This window comes from Poecilia reticulata, chromosome 17 (assembly GCF_904066995.2).
Source record: "Poecilia reticulata chromosome 17, P_reticulata-male-v2, whole genome shotgun sequence".
NCBI classification, from domain to species: Eukaryota; Metazoa; Chordata; class Actinopteri; order Cyprinodontiformes; family Poeciliidae; genus Poecilia; species Poecilia reticulata.
The window spans coordinates 17,986,728-18,005,163 of record NC_088846.1 but is presented as its reverse complement, the minus strand read 5'-3'; the positions used below and the strand labels follow the sequence as shown (position 1 = coordinate 18,005,163).

The 18,436-nt window shown below is 41.3% G+C and overlaps 3 protein-coding genes across 5 annotated transcripts in view; 1 reads left to right on the top strand and 2 right to left on the bottom strand.

The window, feature by feature from the left end:
* Nucleotides 1–917: 917 nt before the first annotated feature.
* mcm4 (minichromosome maintenance complex component 4) lies at nucleotides 918–9,686 on the bottom strand. Of its 2 annotated transcripts, none has more exons than XM_008434245.3 (17): nucleotides 9,273–9,686; nucleotides 8,420–8,497; nucleotides 8,146–8,304; nucleotides 7,878–8,065; nucleotides 7,699–7,800; nucleotides 7,509–7,604; nucleotides 7,306–7,401; nucleotides 6,293–6,431; nucleotides 5,965–6,185; nucleotides 5,723–5,843; nucleotides 4,655–4,914; nucleotides 3,247–3,612; nucleotides 3,008–3,135; nucleotides 2,486–2,693; nucleotides 1,928–2,156; nucleotides 1,716–1,849; nucleotides 918–1,470 (listed from the first exon to the last, which is right to left on the bottom strand). In XM_008434245.3, exons 2-17 carry the CDS (start codon nucleotides 8,481–8,483, stop codon nucleotides 1,375–1,377), a joined length of 2,607 nt encoding a protein of 868 aa, XP_008432467.2. In that variant the 5' UTR covers nucleotides 8,484–8,497; nucleotides 9,273–9,686; the 3' UTR covers nucleotides 918–1,374. The 2 variants fall into 2 exon arrangements, with proteins under 2 accessions (XP_008432467.2, XP_008432468.2); XM_008434246.2 differs by having other exon boundaries at nucleotides 9,238–9,355.
* Nucleotides 9,687–13,422: 3,736 nt separating this feature from the next.
* On the top strand, nucleotides 13,423–14,857 carry cebpd (CCAAT enhancer binding protein delta). Its single transcript, XM_008434244.3, has one exon. It carries the CDS (start codon nucleotides 13,664–13,666, stop codon nucleotides 14,531–14,533), a length of 870 nt encoding a protein of 289 aa, XP_008432466.1. The 5' UTR covers nucleotides 13,423–13,663; the 3' UTR covers nucleotides 14,534–14,857.
* A 72-nt stretch (nucleotides 14,858–14,929) lies between these two features.
* The window catches only part of spidr (scaffold protein involved in DNA repair), a 44,784-nt gene continuing 41,277 nt past the window's right edge, over nucleotides 14,930–18,436 (bottom strand). For both annotated transcript variants that reach the window (XM_008434242.3, XM_017310172.2), the window contains exons 19-20: nucleotides 15,908–15,964; nucleotides 14,930–15,419 (exon numbers count right to left, since the gene is read on the bottom strand). In XM_008434242.3, the coding sequence (XP_008432464.2) occupies nucleotides 15,288–15,419; nucleotides 15,908–15,964 (189 nt within the window). In that variant the 3' untranslated portion in view covers nucleotides 14,930–15,287. The remainder of the gene's footprint in view (nucleotides 15,420–15,907; nucleotides 15,965–18,436) is intronic.

Sequence of the window (18,436 nt, the reverse complement as noted above, 5' to 3'; positions counted from 1 at the left end):
TCTCAAACTAAAAGAAAAAAACATCCAACAAGACAAGAATTTTTTATTTTTTTTAGTTTTTAATGCATGGTTATACGTTAGGCCAGAACTGAAATAGCATTTGTGAAAAAGCTGATAATGCCCAGAACATCTTGGCCTGTCAGATTCATGGACACTTCTGCACTTTTATGCAATTTACACTATTTTTTAAAAAAATCCATTTTCATATGCAATTATTTGCTACACTTCATTGTACTGTGCCGTTGTTTTAAAGTTGTGAAAAGTTTGTTCACTTCATTTAAGACAGACAATTTGATTTCATAATAACGGCTGAAAAAATAATACGGCTGACTCAAAGCTTAACATTTTGCAGAAAGAAAAAAAAAAAAAAATCTGAAGTACTTGGAGGCATTCTTTAAAAAAGTGCTACAATGACCCAAGCCTTTTGCACATACATTTCAATATTCACGTTTGTTGCATTACATTTGTTAATTTTAACAAATGCTAAATATATTTTCATGTAGATTTTAAGCTCATCAGCACTCCAAATGTAAAAAAAAAAATTTAATCGTGATAGATGAAACCATACGTTCATTAATTGTGATTTTTACTTTAAATTAAATATTTAAACAGGGTGTTTGGGAACCAGATGTTCATTAAAGAAGCTCAAAACTCAGTACTCTGCAGATCCAGTGTTAGCATCCAGGAAATCGCAGCTTGAGCACATCCTGAAGCAGCAGCTGATAAGACAACAGAAGTGTTGAAAAGTCTGATAAAAATATTTCAGAGCCTAAATAAAGTCACATGAGATGTGAATTAGCCTCTTTTGAAGTCATTTAGATTAACAGATTGATTTTAAGCCTTGTCGGAAGCTAAAGCAAATTTATTTAGAGTAAAATATGCACTCATCAAAACAATTCCGATTGCTTCACTCTCTGAAAATTTGATTATCCTTTATTGGAAATTATGCAAAACATACTAAAGTCCAGAAATGTTATGAGACACTGACTGCAAAACTAAAATAAAATTAAAAAAACAAACAGTTTTTATGTGCGACATTTTATTTTTCTTCTATTAACACACGTTGAAGCAAGCTACATTTGAACTAAACATCATACACCAGAGAATGAAATAAGAAAAGTTTGTCAAAATTTATAACAAACAAAATATATATTTTTAATATTACTACATCAGCCTGTGTATGAGTTTGTTTACAAGCCCTCCACTCCACGCCATGTTTTCTACACAAAAACTGACCCGAACCCTTCAGAGTCACTGGTTTAATTCTGACCACATTTTTAAATATCAGAATGATAAATGGCTGTTTTTACTCAAACTTTTCTTACTTTGTACAAAAAGACATCAAAACAGGGTTTGAAATTGCGGCGTGCGACCTCAGGCGAGCAGGCGGACGGTTTTCCCGGTGACAGTCAGGTAATCGTCGTCGGCCAAGGTTCGCAGCGCCTCGTCGAACAGCTCCTTGGTGATCGCCTACAAGCGGGACGACAGAAGAGGAAGTGAACACAGGAAGTGAGAAGGCATTTCAAACCTTAGAAAATGTATTCTGAAAGCGATACCAACTGAAGTTTTTGTTATAAAAAGGACACAAGGCGAGGAGAAGAAGGTTGAAATACCAGAGTTGCAAATGAAAACACCTGCTTCTCTTTGGCTGAACTGAGAAGAATCACAGCACAAGGGCCGACCCGAAGAAACTACAGTCTATTTAAAACGCTTACGGTTTCAGACTGTCCCCTGAGGTCATCGAGGAGCTGTTGGTACTTCATGGCCGGCGTCTTTCCTTTGGTCTCGATCAGCTTCTTCAGTGCCTGGGCCACCTCCTCCTTACGTTTGCGCGCCGTAGCGCTCATACCTGTCAAACGCAAAGATGGCGGACGTAAGACATGGCTCACGGGGAGAGTACAGAACGATAAGGGCCGCTGCTGCGTACCCGTCGTCAGAATTGAGATGTCGACAAATCCGGTCCTGGGGTCGGTGGCCGACTGTTTGAGGGCCTCTCTGTGCAGCCGCTTGGCCTCCTCCACGTCGATGGTCTCCACCTTCTCGGAGAAGCGGACCTTGGCGTGCGCCTCCGCCAAGCGGATCAGGGACTCCAGCTGCCTGGGGTAGGCGGACACCATCCCATGACCGCTGCCGATCTTCCTCATGTCCACATATGCCTGAAACAAACAGGAACATGGTGAGCTGCAGCCATGACAGACTGGAGCTGTTGGCTCTTTGGACCGTCCAAATAACTTCAGATAGAAATTAACAGGAGCCAGTTAGGGTTTTTAAATTCAGATATAATAACAAATCAAGTTTTTAACAGTTGCAGTTGATTTTCTTTCTGTAATATTTGCATTGAATTTCCATAAAGACAGACACTAAAATGACCAGTAATGTGTTTTTAGATCAGTTTTCCTTCTCATTAGTTTGGAGTCAGATATTTTTTCTTAAAATATCCATTTTCTTTTTCAATTATAAAAATAGAAATAAAACCAAAACAAACCTCGATGAGGGCCTGGCTGGCCTCCTCGCTCAGTCTCGGATTAATGTACGTCCGCGCGTATGCGATGTAGTCCTTTAACACGGCCATGTCGAGGAACTCTTCCTCCATCTGCTCCTCGCTCTGGTAGTAAAGGGACACCAGGTGGTGAGCCAGCCTGCGGTCGTAAGCCTCGTCTTGGGGATCCAGCATCAGGAAAATCAGGTCGAATCTGACGGAGCAGGACAAGTGCGTTTAAAAAGTGGCAGCAGACAAACAGCGTGCTGAAGTAGAAGAGGAGAAGGTTGAGTTGGCCAAACTGTTCATTTAAATCAGGCACTTTTTTCCCCCACCTTAAATAGCAAAAAGGAATGTGATATACACACACATTAGAAAGACAGACAAAAAAGCTAATCTTTGGTGAAAGCAGGGATTTGGACTGCCAAATAAAATTGTATTAATTTATTTCTGGTGGATGAGTTTGCTCTTTTTATCCTGTTTTTAAGCACAGCATGAGCAGTTTTTGTCACCATTGTTGCTCATTACCTGGACAGCAGCGTGTGGGGCAGTTGGATGTTCTCGATCGTCGTTTTTTTCGGGTTCCACTGAGACTCCACGGGGTTCGCAGCGGCCAGCACAGCGGTGCGGGCGTTCAGCTGGCAGATGATTCCCGCCTGCGGAAAAGCGAATAGGAAAGCTAAATCTCTTTTGCATTTCCCCCCCTAGATAAACGCCCGAGTTCAGTCTTCCACGCGCCACATGTTGAGAAGCCCCGCCAAACGCACCTTGGCGATGGAGAGGGTCTGCTGCTCCATGACCTCGTGCAGCACCGAGCGCGTGTTGTCGCTCATCTTGTCAAATTCGTCAATGCAGCAGATGCCGTTGTCGCTCAGCACCAGGGCGCCCGTCTGCAGGACCAGCTGCCTGGTCTCCGGATCCTTCATCACGTAGGCGGTGAGACCCACGGCGCTGGAGCCCTTCCCCGACGTGTACTGGCCGCGGGGCACCAGGTTGTAGACATACTGGAGCAGCTGAGACTTGCTGGTGCCGGGATCTCCGCAGAGGAGGATGTTGACATCGGCCCGGAAGTGGCCCCGGCCCGTCTGACTGAAGTCTTTGCGGGTGCCGCCGAACAGCTGCAGCAGGATGCCCTGAAACAGAGATGGAGGGATGGATGGATGGAGTTATACGTCACCATCCTGGTGTGCTCAATGCTGCTAACTATGCCACACAAACGAATGCGTTTCAGAGACACGACCAATGTGAAATTTGAAACTTGATATAGATTCTGAAAAAAAATCAAATAAAACAACAGTCAATACCGCTTTTGATATTACAGCAGTGTTTCTACAAAAGGAGAAGAATCTAATCAAACACAGCAAGAATATTTTTGGCATTTTCTCAATTAGGGCAAAATCAATAAGAGAAAAGTTCTTCTGCTCCGATTTGTAAAAAATACAAAAATTACTTTTTGTTACTTTTCTGTATTGCAAAGCACTACTCAACTCTTAAATCATTTTAGTTTCAACAATGCTGCCGATTATCTAGTTTACACTGCAACATGAATATTTTGCCAGCCCAATTTCTTTTTATGAGTCATTGGTAAGCTAACAGAAGCTGAACATTTTGCAGTGAAAATTGATATTCAGTAAGGAAGGAATAAATAAAACATCTACAATCATTCTGCAAATCTTGCACGTCCCCATGTCTGTTTGCTGCAGAACTGGGAAATTAATAACATTCTAGAATATTCCTTGGGAGAAATATAGGGATCCTTCTGTTAGATTTTCTTAAACATCTGGCCATGCTGGACAGTAGGGGTTGAACCAACCAGTCGACTTTTAGACTAGTTGATTCTGTGCTCCGCAATGACTTTTTGTTTCATGTTAACGTCGTCAGAATCTCTGTTCAGAGCCGCTGAACAGTCAACAGAGCAACATGCTGCACATCGAGGCAGAGCAGCTGCCTGGAGCAGCAGGTGGGTGTGCTGAATATAGCTACTTATTATAAGCTTTTTTTATAATAAGATTAGTTCATAAATGTTCCAACATGCACACTGTCCAAAATGACCAGATACCCGATCATCCGGACCATGAGAATATCTTCAGTCTGTCAACAGCTTCATGAGGCAACCAACTAAAGGCCACCAGAGACATCTTTGGATTCTGGCGTCGCTCGCTCTCCGTCACTCACCTTCTTGATGTCCTCGTGTTCGTAGATGCTCGGCGCCAGGGCAGAGGCGAGGCGCTCGTAAACGTCGGGCTTGGCCGCCAGCTCCTTCAGGGTCTGCACGCGGTCTTCGGTGAACAGCTTCTGCTCGGCCTCTTCGTCCAAACCGTGCAGGCGCTTTTCATCCGTCTTGCGGAAGTGGATGGCGTCTATGTGAGTTTTGTAGACCGACTTCACGTTGCTTTGACGGGGGTTAACGCGCATCGGGACCGCTCTGTAGATGCCTGCATTCAAAAGAGGGGAGAGAGTCGTGGTGAGGATGTATTCTTAAAAAAAAAAAAAAGATGCAGTGAGTCATGCACTGCACTGTTTTGTGTCGATCTAACAAATAAAAGCCTAATAAAGTGTCTTAAAGTTTGTGGTTTTAGGGTGACAAAAACTTTTGCCATGAGTGAACAGCAGCAGTAAGAACAAGCGATGTTTAAATACGACGCCATTTTAGTTTAGAATCAGCTGCTAAGAACCAAATTCAAAGAAGATGCAAATAATTTGAATGCAAAATAGTTCATCTGGAAATGCTGAAGTGTACCTGCCAAAGCTTAGACGTGAAGCACAGAAGATATTTGTATCATATTGTGTAAATGTGTATGGCTGTTCTATTTTAATGTAACCTGAGCGAATAAACTTCCTGTATTTATATTATGCAGTGACTTGTATAGAAGCAGAACATGACTGGCGGCCACTGAAAAAGAACTGAGATCACTGAATGTGATTATCCCATACAAAATAGACAAAGAGCAACTTAAAAGAGCAGTTGGAATATAGAGAAAACTTTATTATTTCTTGATTTAAACTAAGCTATTGTGCATCTGATTTTGAGTGAAATACAAAAAGAATATTTAAATGATGTGCAAATTCACCCCCCACCCCCGACTTAAAGACATTTTACATTACGAGCTTTAAATTCAATATCAAAATTCAAAACAAAATAAATCAATACAGTTAAAGCTTTCAAGTATTTTTGCTTTGGTACAAAAACAAATTTCACAGAAATATTCACAGCAATTAATGGTAAAACTTAACAGAACTGACCCGTGATGTTCACTCGGTCTCCCGGCTGGACCTTGTCCACCAGGTCGTTGTGAGCGTACACAATAGTCGTGTGCGGCGTCTGGCCTGCAGGCATGTCTTCGGGGGACTCTTGGATTTTGATCTGATCAACAAACGGAACAGATGTCACGACCTTGGCCATCGCGTCGCTAATTACCACCTGACGCGCTCCGAGAATAGGCGTCGACGGTGGTAAGCAATCTGCCCAAAAAGCGAACCCTCACCATCTGTTTGTCTGAAAAGAGTGAGCGATTGTGAACGAGCGCCATGCTGTGGGTGGTGTTACAGTGGCGACACGCGGCTGGCTCGGCGATCCGGCCGCGATCCACCTCCGCCCGGGCGCTGAAGGCGCACACCTGGCACTGGAAGAACGCCTCCTGCATCTCGGGGATGAGCTGCGAGGTGCGGATCACCATGCCGCTGATGGTAATCAGCTGATCGATGTCTGCGGAGGAGAAACGCCACGCGTCACAGCTCACAGAAAGCCCACACCTAAATATGGGATGGAATACTTTGCATGCGTGTTCATCTGGCCAGTCATTGGGGGCGCACCTTCTGGGTTGAGGTTCCTCATGTTTCGGGTCTTCAGGGCGTTGTAAGGGCGGACCTGGATCTGGTACTCCAGGACGGAGTCGGGGAAACGCTCAAAGAAAAGCTCATTGACCGCCATGTCGAAGGTCGGGATGACTTCCTGCAGACATGGCAGAACGCATTTGAAAACAACATACAAACTATGGGAAGGCCGAAAAAGATGCCAATAAAAAACAGAAATTCATTTATATTCTGTAAATATTACTAATTTTCTAACCTTTGTTAATGACTGAGTGAATGTTGGTAAAGTAGCGCTGACGAAGGAGCAGCAAATGTTTTAGAACTTCTGTCGAATCACAAGGATCCAGCCAAAGTCATGAGAGATTCCTATAAATCTCTAAGAGAAAACGACCCCAGGATCCCTTCAGAATTTTACTGGATCCTGCTGAAGTTGAAGATAAAATTTACAGCAGGATCCCGTACAGAATCTTGTGAAATGCTCATGTAGTGCAAAAAGCAAATAATACCAGGATCCTTGTTAAGTCTTGTAGGATCTCACTAGGCTTTAAGAAGAAAACTACAGCAGGGCAGAAGAAAATCCTAAAAATAAAGCACTTTGCTCCTCCTTGCAGAGCTATGGAGTCACACAAAGCTGTGGCTCCAAACCTTTATGAGGCTCTCTGACCTGAACATGGAGTCGCTTACTAACTTTGGTCAAAAACTGATGTGAGAAGACCAATGTTTTGAGTCCTACGATGATGTAAAAAAAAAAAAAAAGGAGGCTCAACATCCATTAATGTCTCTTGAATGTAAACCATGTTCATTACTACTTCTTTATCTATGTTCTTATTTAGAAAAGTCAGAGGCTTTTTTTTATTGTAAAACTTAAAAGAAAGAAAAATGTTCTTTAGATAGTTTTAGTTTAGTAGGTGCAAACACCAAAATTGCTTTTTGAATTTTAAAAGTTGCCAACTTGATATTTAGATGCAGATCAGAATCTGGACCAGGGTCTTAAAAGCCCCGGGGTTCTTTACCTGTGGATAGCAGATGAGCTGTCTGTACAGCTCTGCATCAAATGACTGCACATGTCGACAGTTCACGTTCAGGACGGGATCACCAACAACACTGATCTGACAGATTAACGTAGGAAAGTTAACTTTAGACAGGAAAAAACAAAAATAAATCAAAGATTCCTGATGTAACTGTGTGAAGGTTCCGAGTTAAATGAATACACCACCTCTTCCAGCTTCTGCATGTATAGCGGCTCGTTTAGATCCAGACCAGCGTTCTCATCCTCAGTGGAGGTCGGGTCAATGAACCTCTGCAGAAACCTCTGGAATTACACGAGCAGCACGATTAAAAACACCCAGTCCATCTCCAATACTGAAAGATATCAGTCAGTGGCTGACAGTTTTAATCTGCTATACCTGGAACTTCTCCTTGCAGGTTCCAACGTTGACGTCAGTCCCCCAGATCACCAGCCTGTGGCCTGCATTGGGTTCGCTGGCTACTGCACCGTCTGTGCTTGGCTGGGAAACAAAAACAAACCTTTAACTCCTGAGCTTCATACCAACACATAAGCAGAAGGCGACCAATTGAAACCGACCTGATCCGACTGAAGATCCACCTGGGGAGCCTTCCTGACTGACCCCAGATCAGGGCGCTGTCTGGCCGGTGTGCCACGCACGCCACTGCGCGGAGTCCCTTCAACCCTAGAGCTCGGGGTCCCTTCAACCCTGGAGCTCGGGGTCCAGTAACCCAGAGGGGAACTTATATCCGCTTCATTTGGCATAACTGCATAAATGAAATTAAATTAGACAACTAGTCTTGATTTCATTTCCTCTCGTTTAAGGAATAGGTGAGCACAAAAGTACCTGATGGTCTCGGGCTGGAGAGCAGAGAGGTGTCCTGAGGGGCAGCCGGACTGAGAACGTCCGTGGCTGGGGATGTCGGCATCGGCATCAGGTCGCCACCAGAGGAGTCTTGGCCTCGGCGCCTCTGGGAAGGAGGCGAGATGGGACCCTCACTGCTTGCTGGGGTTGGGTAACAGACAAAAGATAAAAGTGAGCTCCAACTTCAAGTTACAATGTGATTTGGTAACTTTGCATACATTTTTTTTCTGAAGTTAAATTCAAAAGCTGAACTTACGTGTGGCAGGGTTGGTATTCCTTCCACGCTTGCGGCCACCAGGTGTTGAAGCAGGGGAAGACATGGTTGGTGGTAGATCTGGGAAGAATATGGATAACATAATGCAATGCTGTTGTCTTCTTTACATGCTTTTTTTAACATAAGATGAATGACATATTTGGGGTATTCCATTCAAATTATATTTGCATAGTCATATTTTTAATGATTTCCTCAAGGAGGTCAACTGAGAAGCTGCAAGTGTGCATGGAGAAAAACTTGGCAGTTATATTTTACTTTCTCACAGGTTGAACATAAATCTAAAAAAAAAAAAAACTGGTAGTTTAGCAATGTTAAAGCACTGCCAAAAAACTCGGGATTTATCTTTGCACAGAGGATTTTTTTTCCCCAATAATTAACGAAATAGTTAAAGGCAAGAATGACAAAACGTGCAACTTGTAAGTCAAGTAAGTTTATTTATATAGTACATTTACAACAGTTTCAACTGACCAAAGTGCTTCACAGCACACATCACAGGTAGATAAATTACAAAATAGAAATAAAATTAAGTTTCGTTCATATATCAAGTCGATCGTTTAAATAGTGAATGTTTTGGAGAAACATAAGTGGATTAAACGACTAAAGCTTTTTAACACTGAGGTATTTCTTGCTCCAACAACACTTCGGCCACCATTTGGCATGTGGCTGCAGGGAGACAATACCCCATCTCACTGGCTTTCAGCTTAAATATTGCTTTATATAAAACAAACCGCTCCGTTTGCATGCAGGTCAACTCGCCTAACAAGCCTCACTGAGACGAACCGGTCATAAAAGCTGCTTACCTTTCAAAAAATTGACGAATTTGTTGTTTTCTTACCTCTTCTTGTACAGGCGTCCGACAGCAACAGATGTGGCGCGAAATTGTCTGTTACGTCATTTTCGCGGGGAACTTTCAGCCAATCACAGACCCTGATGCTTTGCAGTTTCCGGCTGCTTAAGTAAGTTCAGTTTATGGTTGGAGGGGTGGGTGTCCTAAAGAGGTATATATTTTGTAACTTTTAAATAAAACGTTGTTTTTCTTCCTAAAAATACATGGCATTGGTTTGAAATGTCTACTATGCTTATATTTGGTGCTAAAGTAATGTTACGGAATGTCTTCTATGCACCGATAGTCCGGGTTGGTTTGGTTCGGTCCAACAAGTAGAAGACCCTTTTTCTGCTTCCGCCATGTTACTATAAACACAAACATACATGTCAGATAATCAAAATTAAGGCAACATTAAAGCGATAAATCACTGAAATAACTCAGGCGTAGTACAAAAAAGGATGTAGTGTTTTACAAATTTTAACCATTTCTGCAATATATTTTCATTTATAAAATAATTTATTTTACGACTGAAGTCTTAGTTGTAAGCCCTGCAATCAGTTTTATGAAATAATATGTCTCAAGTTTAATTGCATAGGGTCTAAGCTATGGAGAGCCATTTCAGCCAAAATTAAATAAATAAATAGGGAAAATAAATAATGAAAAAGGGATACATGAAAAATGGATAAATAAAAAAGAGATCAATGAAAAACAGATAAATGAAAAAGCATAAATGAAAATGAAAAATGGGGAAATGAAAAAAGGCCAGGCAGAAATAAATCTGGGAATAAATAAATGTATACATGAATAAATATAAATGGGAATAAAGATGCCAATTACTCATTTATTTTACCCATTTATTTAATTTTTTTACTCATTTATTTATTTTCAATATTTATTTATTTATTTATTTATTTAATTTAGGTTGAAATGGCTCTCTATACTTCCAAACCAATTCAGTGACACTGCCTCACACTCTTTCCTACAAGCTCTCAGCCCTGGGCATGGGCCATTTACATTTGAGAAGAAACCACACCCAGAAAAAGAAAGTTTCGGTCATACCACCCCACACCCACCACAAAGGGAGAAATGACAAACCAACTGCCCCCAAGACTAAAACCAGGTCATCTAACATCCCTTCTCTGCACATGTTGGGGGTGGGGGGTGAGTTTCTTACCTTTAAGTCAAAATGAAGTAAAGAAACTGCATTTTTTAAATAAATAAATAAAATTAACGCATTTTAAGTTGCTTAAAAAGAAGCAAAGAAAGGAATGTCTGAAGTACTGACATTTAATAAACGTGTGTATACTGCTCCTGCAGAAACATCCTGCAAACACAAACATTGACCACTATGGGGTGCAGTTTCCGTGCTGGAAGTGAAACGGAGAGAGGAAAAGTACCAAACATCCTAAGTGGAAAAGATGAGAAACATTTCCGAGAAGTGTCAGTCCATGTGTGACTTAAGGGCACCTCCTAGAGAGACCACCGGTCATAAAAGATGATCAAAAACATGTCTTCTATCACTTTTTCTTAGCAATGTTTGACGCAATGCCTCCTAATGTCCTACTATGAATCACACAGAAAATATCTAAAACTAATTAGGTTTGGTTTTTGTTTGTTTAGTTATTTCTCTGAATGTCATTTTTGTAATATTTTTTTTTTAAATTCTACCTGAAAGTACGGTTTATTCAACAATTTTTTTCAGTTATAAAAGCTTCAGAAGAATTGAAAAGTTTAGAAAATATTGTGAATTCTTTAAATGTCTCTCAGACCTAATATTTTTTTTAAAATGGGAAACATTTTGACTTCCAAATTGAACATTTCCAGTTTCACTACTCAGAGCAAGACAACAGAGGTTTCCTGTACTTCTGATACGGTTCCTACTTGCATGTTAACGTCACACTTTCTTGTTGTGTCTTTGTGTGATAGGACTTTTACTTTCCTTGTAAATCATCAGAATACTTCCTCTGCCACATTTGGAGACGGAAGCTTATGTTCCTTTTGACACGTTCCAAACAGTCAGCACATATCCTGCAGTGTGTAAACAGCTCAGTATCATAAGACCACTGCAAAAAAAAAGTAATAATAAAACCATGTTGCATGGGAAATACGCCTCCTGCCTCTTCATGTGGAGGACTTAGAAATGATCCAACATGCATAAAGCCGAATTCCTCAGTAAACTGTATTTCACAAAGTGACCGATAAATTTGAAAAGTTACACCCGGAAATTGTTTGTCAATTTAAATTCATGAAAATCTCACGCCGATTCATTTGATACAAGTCCTGCAAATCATTCCTTTATGTCCAAGGTCTTTTAAACTTTTATTTCAGCATATAAAGAGGAACTAAAGCTTGTTCTAATATTTTGAAAGACAACAATTTAGCTTTTTTGTATGATTAATAAAGAGAGACTTTCCAGTTATTCCAATATTTCAAGTGAAACATAGCTTCATATGAGTCAAGATGTATGAGTTGAAGTTCATTTTAATGACTGGCGGGTTACAAGAAAAGAAGCACCACAATTCTAATAGTTACATAAAGTCATTTATTGAAGATATTTAAATACAGAAACAAATTAAATCATTTTAAAATAATTATGTAATTAAGGCCATTGTGTTATGGAATACGCAAGACTGCTGACTCAACAGTTGTCCAGCCGAGTCAATGACACACTCCACTTGACTGGTATAACTACAGAGGCTGGCTGAACACAAAGTGTTTAATTCAAGCTTATTAATGGAAAATAAAGTGGAAGGATTGGCAGAAAAAGGGACGTGGACTGTAGCTGGCCACAGGACTTCCAGAGCAACCGCACATTAGAATCCAGCATATGGGCTACAAATGGTGCATTCCTTGAATTAAGCCACTTAAGAAGTGAACTTCTTGCACAAGGGAGAAGAAAGGCCGGTATTAAGGGGTCTGAAGTTCTCTAATGTGAAAGTACATTTTGAGCCGAGTCTGAAGAAAGAATGAAGAAGCATAGAATCTTAAGTTGATTAAGGTCCAGTTTTAAGTTTCCAGCACAGTCAGCAAATGTTTGGGCAACCATGTCATCTGTTGGTACTGGTCCACTGTTTTATGAAGTCCAAAGTACAACCATTACCTGGAAATATTAGAGTACATCATGTTTACCTCTGTCGACAAGCTTTATTGAGACATTGATTTAATTTTCCAACGGAAGTTGGATCGTGGCCAGCAGATCGCTTTAGCCAAAAGTACCAATATCTAGTTTAATGGTCCCACAGTCCTTGGCAGGCCAGCAGACCTGCCTTACCTAAACTTTATCTCTAATCTCAGCATTGTCAAGAAAGCAACCTTGACTTCCTGAACGCCCCATGTCTCCATACCACACCACACTGATGATGTAATCCATACTATTAGGAGCCCCAGTTAATTGTTGAGTGCATCTAAAAAAAAAAAATTCTTCCCACTGGTATTTATTTTTCTGATATTAACTAGCCGTATGGCATAATCATCACATGTCTGCAACCAATACATATGTAAAAACTGTAATAAATACACTTTTTGACTTTAGCTGCAAAAAAATTAACTTTTCAATAAAGTCTGTAAAATGAATCAGCTGATTCCTCTTCATGTGTACATTTCATAAACCCCTTTACAATGATAAGATGTTCTGCCAGAACTAAAGTAAACATCAGAAAGCTGAACACATGTCAGGACCCAGTAGAACTACAATAATTTTTGCTATGTTGAAACAAGTGAAGATGTTCTGCTGAAGGGCAATGAATGGAGAAATGGGACGGGAGATTCGGAGAATTGTTTGTCTCCTTCAGGACTGTCTTTGCTGTTCTTTGTAAAACGTGCAGGGTTTAAGTAGTTGCCCCTCCCTGGCTCTGACTAAACTTTCTCTTTTTTTTTTTGCATCACCACAGCAATAATACTTTTTTTTTTGTAGCTGAATAATTCCTCTGCCAATTTCCCTGGTGATAAATTTAATCCTGTTCCCAACAGCCAGAGCACATCCTGCACTATGTAAACAACCCTGAACCATTCATACGGTCATAGTAAAAAGTGGGCGGTGTGAGCATCACGCCCCCTACCTACTCAAACGAAGTACCACGTGACCCGTGTTTGGATTTGAGTGGCTCGTAAGAGGGCGGCGTGTGTGACGTCAGCGGGGAACGATACAAAACACTCCGCGAAAGTAGCGCTGCCTCAGAGAAGTGACAATCCGCTAAGATAACACTGACAGCATCCTGACAGTCAAGGTGCAGGAAGAAGAAAGCCATCCGAGATTTTTATTTACTTGAAGAATTGCAGCGAGAAAATCTGCAAGGTTGTCGTGCAGCTGAGTTGCCACAGCAGTGGGTTACTTTTTTTTTTTTTTTAAAGTTGTTTTTGTTTTCCAATTCTCTAACCACGTGGACAAGCCAGCAGGGTTCATGTGTGATATATACAGCCTGGACTCTCACTGCGTGTCCCCACAATGCAACATGAGTTGGGCGATGGAGCCTGCTAACTTCTACGAGAGCACCAAGCTTGGGGGGCCGCAGCAGGGGGTCTCAAAGCCGGGCAGCAGGGCTGACGGCGTGGGCGAGGAGAGCACCATGGTGGAGCTGAGCACCACCACTCCAGCCATGTACGACGACGAGAGCGCCATCGACTTCAGCCAGTACATCGACTCCATGACGTCGGTGCCGAACCTGGAGCTGTGCAACGACGAGCTCTTCCTCGACCTATTCAACACCGTGAAGCAGGAGAAGCCGGACTTCTACAACCTGCAGAGCGCCGTGATGTCCGGCGGCATGATGCAGCAGCAGCTGTCGGCTGTCTACGCCAAGCAGGACTGCGCGCCGGAGAAGGGGGCGTTCTGCGCCCCGATCAAGCAGGAGTCCGACTGGAGCGACAGCGACATGTCCTCATCCCTGCCCTCCCAGATCGAGACCTGCGCCCAGACCTCCGTCAGCCTCCCCACGGGACAGCCGACTCCGCCGACCACCCCGGAGCCCGTCTCCTCCAAGCCGTCCCCGAGGAAGATGGGCAGGGAGAAGGGGAAGAAGTCGGTTGACAGGTTCAGCGTGGAGTATCGGCAGAGGCGCGAAAGGAATAACATTGCGGTGAGAAAAAGCAGGGACAAAGCCAAGAGGCGCAACTTGGAGATGCAGCAGAAGATGATCGAACTGAGCAACGAAAACGAGAAACTCCACAAGACCATCGAGCAGCTAACCAGGGAGCTCACCGGGCTCCGAGAGTTCTTCAAACAGATGCCCAGCGCCTCGTTTGGAGGCTCGGCGAGCTCAGGGGGCCGGTGACACACTTATCTTCTATGAACTGTGAGCCTTTTAGAAGACATACCTCAACAGACACTTGTCTTTACCATCTGTACCAGATGTATTAAGCTTACCATAATGGCACTGGAAAATATGTTGTTGTTGCTGCCATATTTTTTGTGGGATTGTTTTCTCTGTATTAAATTATTTTACCACTGCATTTACATGATGTCATACCTGATATGGTACATGTTTTATAATTTCTAACTTTGTATAAGAGCCAGAGCATGATCTTTTATATAGTTTGTATAAAACCTCGAGAATGTGTTTATAAATCTGTAATAAAGAAACGATGATAAAGTGAAAGGATTGTGGTCTGTGAGCAATCTGTATGAAAATTGGTGTTAAAGGAAATGCAGCAGGAAACACAAAGCAAAGTCAGCAAAAATAACTCATTTTATTGACAGAGTCAGTGTTTTTTTTTTTCAATACAGAGGTAGAATGGTTGGAAAATAATTCTTTTAAAGTCAAAACTCAGACTCATTCACAGTTAATGATCCACATGGGCTGGTTTGACAGCCTGCATGCCACTGGTCTACCCTTGGGCTGTCAACTCCTGCTGCACAGGATCACATATCATTAACACAAACAAGACCTTGTCTTTTTGCAGCCCCCTTCTCTTCAGAACAGCCTCAAGCTGTCAGAGGAGGCCTTCGGAAGGGGGAGTGGAGGATAAACTGGCTCAGACCAAGGCCCAGTGTGCAGATTGCTGGAGCCAGTCAAAGTCTGAGGCTTGCTATCTGCAGGCTTGGAGGCAGATCTCTTCCAGGCCCATCCACAGGGCAGGCTTCCTGGTGACGACTCGGACATAAACGGCCAAGGGACCCACCTCTCTTCCCAAGACGCTCTCCACATCGTACCCTTGGAGCTGAAGCAAACGATCATGCAAATCTCTTAAGATGCTTTTAATGTGCGCCTATTGAAATGAAGTATGCATGTAAGATTTGCATTATTCACGTCGGATAAGTACAAAAGTGGCGATTAAAAACTGTCCACACAACTCATGCATGAAGAAAAGCATTAATGCAAACACTGGGATTACAATGCTTTTCATTGATGAGGAACAGCTCCTCCACCTGCAGTTTATGTAAGAAGTGAATAATAACACCCAAACCTATAAACGGCACGCAAGCTTCAAATCCCCCAAAACAAAAGAGAGGGTGGAGGATTGTGTCACAAATCTGGCTGTGAGCGGTATCAATAACCAGCCAGTCATTTCACTCAACAAAGAAGAGCTTTTATCGCAGTTACAGGAACAGATGACTGTACTTTAAGGGATATATTGACATTAAAAAAAAATCTGTGCACCTTCAATCTTAGCTCTGACTTATGTAACAGCTTGATAAGTAAACCTACCTCACTGCTTTCCAGCACGGGCGTGTTCAGGATCGACATGATCGTCTTTTGCTGCAGCTGTCGGAGAGATTAAAACATGCTGAAGTCAATAATGCCTTTTTAATCATCGCCGCTGCATTGTAAATGAGAAAAAGAAATGCTGCACCAACAGACTGCGGTCTCTCTGCTGGTTTATGGTTGCAAGGGGTTAAAATATGAGTAGGCCGATAAGAACGCTGATAATTTTTACTGGTTGTCTCACTGAACTGTGCATAGCTCTCTGTCACTGAAAGACCTCTGCACAAAGCTACGTTTATCAAGACTTTGTTTTACAGTGCAGAACTCAAACGCTTTATGAGTAACATTTATGGAGAGGTGACATGGAATGAATCAGTGTCTCACTCATGGGTTACTACAGGACAGATGATTGTCTGGTCAAAGGTTTAATCTACACTTCTGCCATCATGTGCTGAAAGATTTTAAAAAATATATTTGTTTTTTCTGCCAAAGACAGCAGGTTCAGATTTACACAAAATTCACATGTTGCTAAACTGTTATAAGTTTGAATCAACATTTAAAAAACAAAAATAAAAATGTGAATTTTTCAAAAACTAAAAGGAGAGCAGTGCATTTATCTTCAGTCCTCTTTAATCCTTTATACCAATAAATAAAACCCATAGCAACTAATAGCCTCCCAAAGTCCCGCAGTTACTAAACAAAGTTCATCTGTGTGTGATTTAGTCTTTGCATAAATAAAACTGTTCTTTGAAGAGAACATTAGCAAACAAATAGCATCATGATGATCAGGGAACACAGCAGACGGGTCAGTTGAAAGAGAAAGTTCTGGTACATTATAGTAAAAAGTAGGAATGGCACCACTGCAGCCCTTCTGAAGGATGACTGACCACCTAAAGTGAAAGGCCACCCAGCTGCAGAACTAATCAGAGTAACAGCAAAGATGGAGATTATTCTTTAAAAAAAACTACAGGCACAAAGAATATGTCAACATGTAAACAATTACTAGTTCTACGATACTAGTCATGTCCTCACTCAAGTATTGCCTATCCTAGAACAGTGCCACGAAGAAAGCCAATAGTTTAAAATGAGAAAAAAGAAGTCACATTTAAAGTTTGCAACCAGCCAGGCAGGGGACACAGCAAACATGTGAAGTTTCTCTGGTAAGATTTGTGGTGGAAAACTGACATTTCTTTTGCAGCCACTATAACTTCAGACAGGGGTGGAGGTTGATCGTCTAACAAGACAATGTTACTAAATGCACAAATTTGCAATAAAAGAGCTTGGATTGAGACATTTTTGTGTCTTCAAATTCTCCAGTCAGTTTTCAGACTCGAGTTCAATTTACAGTCTGTGGAAAAACCTGAAAATTACTGTTTACAGACGCACTGCATGTGCATTTGAGCTATTTTGCAAAGGAAAACGGCAAGCATTTAAACAATTTGCATGCAGTTTCAAGCTATACAGATCTGATCAGACATTTCCAAAAAGACCTCCACTGTTGTTAATAGTGGTTCTAAAGTAGATCCACAAGTTTTGTAAAGGGTCGGTGAATACATATGCACAACAGACTTTTCAGATTTGATTAAAACAGAAAGAAAATTGCGGTTGTTATGACAAAATGTAGAAATGTTCCTAAGTTATGCACACATTTAATAAAGACAACTGCTTAGCAAACAGGTAGAATAAGCTAGTTCACTATAATCAATTCATGACAAAAAATAAATAAATAAAATTAAAAAAAAATCAGCGAAGCCATTGAAATCAGTTTAAGCAACAGCAAGGAAAAAAGAGAATCTAAAATGGCTGTTATGGGCGACAAAAAACAAGCCACCATAACTCGAAGCGAGTACTTTGCCGGAAATGAATACACGTCAGATTGAGACACCTCAGCAGTCATTTTCACTTCAAATGGAGGGTTAATGCAGGTGGTGCAAGTGACTTTAAAGAAAAGTCTCTTATTAGCTTAAAGCGTTTTAGTTAACCAGATTAGCAACACCTGCGTGTACCAACCGCCTCATGTCAAATGGCTTTAAAGATTTTAAGATAGATAACGTTTTGTAGTAAGGAGGCAGGAACTTAACCTGGACTATATACACAACGACATGTAAAACAAACTTTCAAGCTATTAGTGGCAGATCAAGGTGAGCGTCTTCCTCTGTCTTCTAACACTCACCCACCTCTCGGTACATTTCCTCAATTTAGCCCTTAACGCAAAAAAAAATAAAAAAAAAGTTTTTTATCAAACAATTTATCAGGATAAATAAGACCAAATCTTATTTATGGTCTTTAAATAAGACCATATCTTGTGTTTTATAAAACAAGTTTGACGTATTTTTGGATAACATTCACACTGTGTTGAAGAATCTAAATCAGAGAATAAATGAGATTTCCCTGCTCAGTCTTTGCATAAAAAAAAACAAAAATATGAAAAGAAACACATTTAAATGGCTGCCATTCTTTAGATGCATTCCTTCTTTTATGATGTATTAAAAAAAAACTGTACGGGAAATTTAAAAGTCACTCAGGATGCAA